Consider the following 8,320-nt stretch of genomic DNA (forward strand, 5'->3'; position numbering starts at 1 on the left):
AGGTGGAGGAGTGCAAGGTCTCTAACATCCACCAGCTCCGTGATGTCGTCATGGAGGAGTGGAAGAGGACTCCAGTAGCAACTTGTGAAGCTCTGGTGAACTCCATGCCCAAAGGCAGTGCTGGAAAATGATGGTGGCCACAAAATATTGACACTTTGGACCCAATTTGGCCATTTTCACTTAGGGGTGTACTCACTTTTGTTGCCAGCGGTTTAGACATTAATGGCTGTGTGTTGAGTTAGAGGGGCCAGAAAATGTACACTGTTATACAAGCTGTACACTCACTACTTTACATTGTAGCAGTGTCGTCACAAAAAGATATACTCAAATATTTACAAAAATGTGAGGGGTGTGATATACTGTAGGTCTAAAAGCTAATCTTTCAAGTAAACTAAAAAAGATGATTGCTAGCAACAGAGTAATCGGGTAGATTAAGGGCCTGTTTCTCAGACATAGACTAAGCATATTCCTAGACTAAAACACATGTTCAATGGAGAATATATATCGTTTTTAATTCTGGACAAGGATTGAATTGTGTCCAGGAAACTATCCCTAAGCCATTTGGGAGGAGAAACGAAACAAACAAATGTGCTGTGGATAACAACTATGACAGGAGAACACAGATGTAGATTTGGTAGTCTGAATGTTAAAGCTAGAATCCGTAGTTGTCACATCAGTTTTGGGAATAATAAATTATATATACCCATTGATTCTTGAAAAATATAACTTATAAATGCCTCATGAGCTTAGTTCAACTGTTGAACCCAAAATAGAAGCTAGTTTTACTCCAATGTTGGTAAACAACGTTTAAAAAAACTACTGTATAGCCTCAAAATATTGTTAACTATAATTTTGACATCATGCATGGTCAGTCCTTGCATCAATAGCTCGGTCTATGAATTTGAGAGTGGTTACATTTCCACAGGTCCATCCCGTCGCTTTTTACCAAAACAGAGGCGGGATGGTCGTTTTATCGTTTCAATTAAGGATTTTAGCTTTAAAAGGGGAAAGGGGGTTTGAAAGTGCATTAAAAGATTAATCTGGTGGCAACTAAATTGCTTTTATTTATCTTTGTGACGATGCAGAGTCAGACTGCAGATGTGCTGAAAGGTGGTTAGCTAGACTTTCGTTTGGCTGTTTCCGTAGACACTCTCGTCACTGTAGGCAATGTAAAGAAAGAAGTCCTCTTCGTGGTGTTCCTATTACAGAGAGATTCAACATTCGGTTAATCAGGAATGTGTTTGAGACAACAGAAAATCAAGGAACATTTCAGGATAAGTAGGATAGACCAGATGTAGGACGTCAAAGGCAGGAATTCCTGATTAATCAGGAGGAAATACCACAGCAGCATGCATAATGTATAAGAGGGAATTTTTAAAAAATGAAGCCCTGCCTAGATAAATAGGCTCAGTACCTGGTAAAGTAGTCCCATGGTGGCTGAGGTGGGAGGAATGACATTGTTGACAAAGAAGAAAAGGGCGTCCTCTGCCCGCAGGTGAATCCTCTTCCGTATTAGGAAGTAGAACTGTCCCACTTAAGAAATAAGAAAATACTTTAATTCAGATCAAAATGTGGAAATTGACCCAACACAATTCGATACATGTCCTGTATCTCACCTGTAAGATCAGAGGGTACAAGATATTTCTTCTTGTCCAAATCACCAATTCTGGCTTTGGGGGCTTTCTCCACTATCACCTGCAAATTAAATAAATGTCCCAGGCAGTCAGATGACTAAAAATCTATTTATGAAATGCTTACCGATTCTCAAAGCAACACGTTAAAATATATATATATATATATATATATATATATATATATATATATATATATATATATATATATATATCTATATAGTGTCAAAAAGGTGTCAATTTAGCAAAATAGATGACGTTAGCTAGCTGGCTAGAATGACAGTGTAAAACGTTAAATCAAAACAATCTGTGACCAATTAATTGTAAAACTTTTTCCAAAAATGTAACCATATATGTTAAGGTTGTAGCTAGTACCAACACTGTCGATGTCCTGAAGTTCCTCTCTTTGTTATTGTGTTGTGTGTGGGTGACAAGCGATGCGGTTAGCATTTCGCAAGCATTGGCTAGCTAGTTAGCAGCAACTCACTGGCACTCTATCAGGGTACTTCTTCCTGATCTTTTCCCCCTCCGATCTTCTCTTCTCAAATGGGTGCTCCTCTTTATACAGGAATTTCATTGTCACGGTTTAAGATTCCTCCAAACTCTAAATTTGGATGACAGTTCAAGCTAGCCTATGCCTGCCCTTTGTATGGCAGCAAAACTATGCAATTCTATCAAATCTGTTCGCCTTGTTGCTAATGCTAATTTCGTGACGTTGAACGTTATGACGAGGAGGAATAGAACAATGACGTTACTAAACCTAGGTTAAACATGGGATTGATGCCGCGTTCCAAAAAACTGGGAACTCGGAAAAATAATGTATTACATTTATATAGCGCTTTTCATAATCTAGAAGCACTTCAAACGCAAAACAAACAATATATCACGAAGGGTCAACCAATAGATGCCAAGTTCACATGCTAGTCGGAACTAGGAAATGTCCGACATGCTGATTCGTTGAAGTCCTCTTCGTGGTAGAACTACAAGCCAGTTAGCAAGTCGGAAATGTCCTAGGTTCCGTGTTCCGAATAGCACATGAAAGCAGCAAAAAGGCAAAATATTTGAAAACTGTATTTTCCGAGGATGGTAGATTATGGTGATGGGGTCTGCAGGTGATCTTGTAGAGGGCAAATCTGGGAACCAGCCCGAGTTTTATAGCAACTGGACTTCTCTTCCATTCTGTATCAGCAGCTCTGGGCGCCAGAAAACGTATCACACAAAATTCAGAATAGTAGCGTCGTCCTCCCTACGAGCGCTCTGCCTCAGCACTGTTGCATTCCTCTGTCTCCCATTCATCTCACGCTTCAGGCGATTCCTCAAAATATATTCTCAAAATATCAGGAATTGTCAGCCAGGTAAAACAAAAAAAGATGGTACTGTGTCGAGATCCATTTTTTTTAAACAAAAGCTAGCTAGCCAAGCCAAAAAGTGAATCAATCTGCAAACCCGTGGTTTAAAAACGACGGATCCATGCAATTAAAACTCAACGTTATCCTGGGGCGAAAGTAGATTGAATGATTTACCGGTACGGGACACCCAAGTGTGCCCACAAAACGTACAGGGTATACTACTCTGCTGACACTGACAAACAGATCAATACAAACTTTTGTCTGATCCATATAATAGACCTACGAAAAGGGGAGTTATAAATACAATATGACGTTCATCTAACCTGGAGAAAATGATTGTCCAAAAACAAACAAGTGGTACTGACCCAATGATAAGACAGTGAACATGCACACTCACCAAATCGTATAGCCTACATTCGGAATGGCTCGCAATTTGGGCAGTGCGCGCTGCAAATACCAAATATATGATTGTTAAATTGCGACTGTCAGTGAAAAGGTGAGTAAGCAGCCAATGATCCTCTGTGGCCAAATAATGCTTTCTGGTGTAGTAGCCAATTTTCAATTATTTTGTAACATTTCTGTATATAGAGGAGTGAAGTTTAATAAAATAACCTTTATTTAACCAGGTAGGCCAGTTGAGAACAAGTTCTCATTTACAACTGCGACCTGGCCAAGATAAAGCAAAACAGTGCGACAAAACCACAGAGTTACATATAAACGAACGTAGTCAATATAACACAATATAAAAAATATGTACAGTGTGTGAAAATCTAGAAGAGTAGGGAGGTAAGGCAATAAATAGGCGAAATAATTACAATGTAGCATTAACACTGGAGTGATAGATGTGCAGATGATGTGCAAGTAGAGATACTGGGGTGAAAAAGAGCAAGAAGACAAATAACAATATGAGGTAGTTGGGTGTGCTATTTACAAATCCAGGTACAGTGATCGGTAAGCTGCTCTGACAGCTGATGCTTCAAGATAGAGGGAGATATGTCTCCAGCTTCAGTGATTTTTGCAATTGTTCCAGTCATTGGCAGCAGAGAACTGGAAGGAAAGGCGGCCCAAGGAAGTGTTGGCTTTGGGGATGACCAGTGAAATATACCTACTGGAGCGTGTGCTACGGGTATGTGCTGCTGTGGTGACCAGTGAGCTGAGGTAAGGCGGGGCTTTACAAATGTATGTCATTTTTGATTAAGCATCTCCAATGTAAGTCTGGAAGGAGAGTTTACAGTCTAACCACACCCCTAGGTATTTGTAGTTCTCCACATATTCTAAGTGTAACAGTTTAACTTCTGTCCCCTCGCCCCAGGCTCAAACCAGGGACCCTCTGCACACATCAACAACAGTCACCCTTGAAGCATTGTTACCCATCGTGCCACAAAAGCCGCGGGCCTTGCAGAGCAAGGGGAACAACTACTTCAAGGCCTCAGAGCGCGTGACGTCACCGATTGAAACACTATTAGCAAGCACCACCGCTAACTAGCTAGCCATTTCACATCGGTTACATAAGTCAGAACCGTCCAGAGTAGTGATGCTAGTCGGGCGGGCAGGCAGCAATCGGTTGAAGAGCAGGCATTTAGTTTTACTAGCATTTAAAAGCAGTTGGAGGCCACTGAAGGAATGTTGTATGGCATTGAAGCTCGTTTGGAGGTTTGTTAAGTGTCCAAAGAAGGGCCAGATGTACACAGAATGGTGTCGTCTGCGTAGAGGTGGATTAGAGAATCACCAGCAGCAAGAGCGACATCATTGATGTATACAGAGAAAAGAGTCAGCCTGAGAATTGAACCCTGTGGCACCTTCAGACTGCCAGAGGTCCGGACAACAGGCCCTCCGAGTTGACACACTGAACTCTATCAGAGAAGTAGTTGGTGAACCAGGTGAGGCAGTCATTTGAGAAACCAAGGCTATTGAGTCTGCCGATAAGAATGCAGTGATTGACAGAGTTGAAAGCCTTGGCCAGGTTGACGAAGACAGCTGCACAGTACTGTCTTATCGATGGCGGTTATGATATCATTTATGACATTGAGCGTGGCTGAGGTGCACCCATTCCCAGTCCAACTGGAAAAAATCTTATGAAAGGTCATCCAATTTGGAATTCCAAGTCGGTAATCCGGCATCTTTCTTGAGCACCAAATTTCTGACATGAAGATCAGACGTCATGATTTGACTTTTTTTTGTTCCTACAGTAGTTGTTTTGAACTCGGCAAGAGTACCACTGTGTGAGTCATAATACCCATCAAACCTGGCAGTCAAACAACGTAATGGTTCCAATAGTTTTTTTTACCATACATTCTTCCCATTGGGGATTTTAGAAACACTTAATATAAGGGCTGTTTCCAATGTAGTCTTACCCTGGCATGACATATGTGTCAATCTCTCTAGGACAATGTGACTTATCAATATATTTGACTGTATTTACTCCCCCAAAATGAACCGCTAATTAGCTGCTGATGTGGCTATCAAAGAATTACAAATACATTTTTATTTGTCACACATGCTTAACAAATGTTATTGCGGGTGAGAAATGCTTGTTTCTCTAGCTCCAACAGTGCAGTAATATCTAACAATTCAAAATCTAAGAGTAAAATGGAGTTAAGGAACATATAAATATTAGGATGAGCATGGTCAGAGTGGCATAGACTAAAATATGGTAGAATAGAATACAGTATATACACGAGATAAGTAAAGCAAAAATATGTAAACATTAGTGACAAGTGTTCCATTTTTAAAGTGGCCACTGATTTCAAGTCTATGTATATGGGGCAGCAGCCTCTAAGGTGCAGGGTTACGTAACCGGGTGGAATCAGCCTAGTGATGGCTATTTAACAGTTTGATGGCCTTCAGTTAGAAGCTGTTTTTCAGTCTCTCGGGCACAGCTGCACCTGTACTGACCTCGCCTTCTGGATGATAGCGGGGTGAACAGATCATGGCTCGGGTGGATGATGTCTTTGATCTTTTTGGCCTTCCTGTGACATCGAGTGCTGTAGGTGCCCATCGGGTGCTGTAGGTATCCTGGAGGGCAGGGAGTTTGCCCCCGGTGATGTGTTGGGCAGACCGCACAACCCTCTGGAGAGACCTGCGGATGTGGGCGGTGATACAGCCCGACAGGATGCTCTCAATTGTGCATCTATGAAAGTTTGAGTGCTTTAGGTGACAAGCCAAATTTCTTCAGCCTCCTGAGGTTGAAGAGGCACTGTTCTGCCTTCTTCACCCCACCATCTGTGTGGGTGGACCATTTCAGTCAGTGTGTACGCCAAGGAACTTGAATCTTTCAAATCAAATAAAATTTTATTGGTCACATACGAAAGTATTCGGCCCCCTTGAACTTTGCGAACTTTTGCCACATTTCAGGCTTCAAACATAAAGATATAAAACTGTATTTTTTTGTGAAGAATCAACAACAAGTGGGACACAATCATGAAGTGGAACGACATTTATTGGATATTTCAAACTTTTTTAACAAATCAAAAACTGAAAAATTGGGCGTGCAAAATTATTCAGCCCCTTTACTTTCAGTGCAGCAAACTCTCTCCAGAAGTTCAGTGAGGATCTCTGAATGATCTAATGTTGACCTAAATGACTAATGATGATAAATACAATCCACCTGTGTGTAATCAAGTCTCCGTATAAATGCACCTGCACTGTGATAGTCTCAGAGGTCCGTTAAAAGCGCAGAGAGCATCATGAAGAACAAGGAACACACCAGGCAGGTCCGAGATACTGTTGTGAAGAAGTTTAAAGCCGGATTTGGATACAAAAAGATTTCCCAAGCTTTAAACATCCAAAGGAGCACTGTGCAAGTGATAATATTGAAATGGAAGGAGTATCAGACCACTGCAAATCTACCAAGACCTGGCCGTCCCTCTAAACTTTCAGCTCATACAAGGAGAAGACTGATCAGAGATGCAGCCAAGAGGCCCATGATCACTCTGGATGAACTGCAGAGATCTACAGCTGAGGTGGGAGACTCTGTCCATAGGACAACAATCAGTCAGTCGTATATTGCACAAATCTGGCCTTTATGGAAGAGTGGCAAGAAGAAAGCCATTTCTTAAAGATATCCATAAAAAGTGTTGTTTAAAGTTTGCCACAAGCCACCTGGGAGACACACCAAACATGTGGAAGAAGGTGCTCTGGTCAGATGAAACCAAAATTGAACTTTTTGGCAACAATGCAAAACGTTATGTTTGGCGTAAAAGCAACACAGCTGAACACACCATCCCCACTGTCAAACATGGTGGTGGCAGCATCATGGTTTGGGCCTGCTTTTCTTCAGCAGGGACAGGGAAGATGGTTAAAATTGATGGGAAGATATGGATGGAGCCAAATACAGGACCATTCTGGAAGAAAACCTGATGGAGTCTGCAAAAGACCTGAGACTGGGACGGAGATTTGTCTTCCAACAAGACAATGATCCAAAACATAAAGCAAAATCTACAATGGAATGGTTCAAAAATAAACATATCCAGGTGTTAGAATGGCCAAGTCAAAGTCCAGACCTGAAACCAATCGAGAATCTGTGGAAAGAACTGAAAACTGCTGTTCACAAATGCTCTCCATCCAACCTCACTGAGCTCGAGCTGTTTTGCAAGGAGGAATGGGAAAAAATGTCAGTCTCTCGATGTGCAAAACTGATAGAGACATACCCCAAGCGACTTACAGCTGTAATCGCAGCAAAAGGTGGCGCTACAAAGTATTAACTTAAGGGGGCTGAATAATTTTGCACACCCAATTTTTCAGTTTTTGATTTATTAAAAAAAGTTTGAAATATCCAATAAATGTCGTTCCACTTCATGATTGTGTCCCACTTGTTGTTGATTCTTCACAGAAAAATACAGAAGCCTGAAATGTGGCAAAAGGTCAAAGTTCAAGGGGGCCGAATACTTTCGCAAGGCACTGTACACATGGTTAGCAGATGTTAATGCGAGTGTAGCCAAATGCTTGTGCTTCTAGTTCCGACCATGTAGTAATATCTAACAATTTCACAACTACCTTTTACACACAAGTGTAAAGGAATGAATAAGAATATGTACATATAAATATATGGATGAGTGATGGCCGAACGGCATAGGCAAGATGCAGTAGATAAGTACAGAATATACATAAGATATGGTAATGTAGGGTATGTAAACATTATAAAGTGGTATTGTTTAAAGTGACTAGTGATACATTTATTACATCCAATTTTTAATTATTAAAGTGGCTAGAGATTTGAGTCAGTATGTTGGCAGCAGCTACTCAATGTTAGTGATGGCTGTTTAACAGTCTGATGGCCTTGAGATAGAAGCTGTTTTTCAGTCTCTCGGTCCCAGCTTTGATGCACCTGTACTGACCTCG

At 41.1% G+C, this 8,320-nt stretch overlaps 1 protein-coding gene across 2 annotated transcripts; it reads right to left on the bottom strand.

Annotated features, from left to right (window-relative positions):
• Positions 1–684: 684 nt before the first annotated feature.
• On the bottom strand, positions 685–2,517 carry LOC110534218 (gamma-aminobutyric acid receptor-associated protein). 2 transcript variants are annotated; one of them, XM_021618940.2, is made up of 4 exons: positions 2,007–2,517; positions 1,617–1,695; positions 1,415–1,533; positions 685–1,199 (listed from the first exon to the last, which is right to left on the bottom strand). In XM_021618940.2, exons 1-4 carry the CDS (start codon positions 2,079–2,081, stop codon positions 1,119–1,121), a joined length of 354 nt encoding a protein of 117 aa, XP_021474615.1. In that variant the 5' UTR covers positions 2,082–2,517; the 3' UTR covers positions 685–1,118. The 2 variants fall into 2 exon arrangements, with proteins under 2 accessions (XP_021474615.1, XP_021474614.1); XM_021618939.2 differs by having other exon boundaries at positions 2,119–2,412.
• Positions 2,518–8,320: the final 5,803 nt, after the last annotated feature.

The sequence above is a fragment of the Oncorhynchus mykiss genome, chromosome 10 (genome assembly GCF_013265735.2).
Source record: "Oncorhynchus mykiss isolate Arlee chromosome 10, USDA_OmykA_1.1, whole genome shotgun sequence".
Lineage (NCBI taxonomy): Eukaryota > Metazoa > Chordata > Actinopteri > Salmoniformes > Salmonidae > Oncorhynchus > Oncorhynchus mykiss.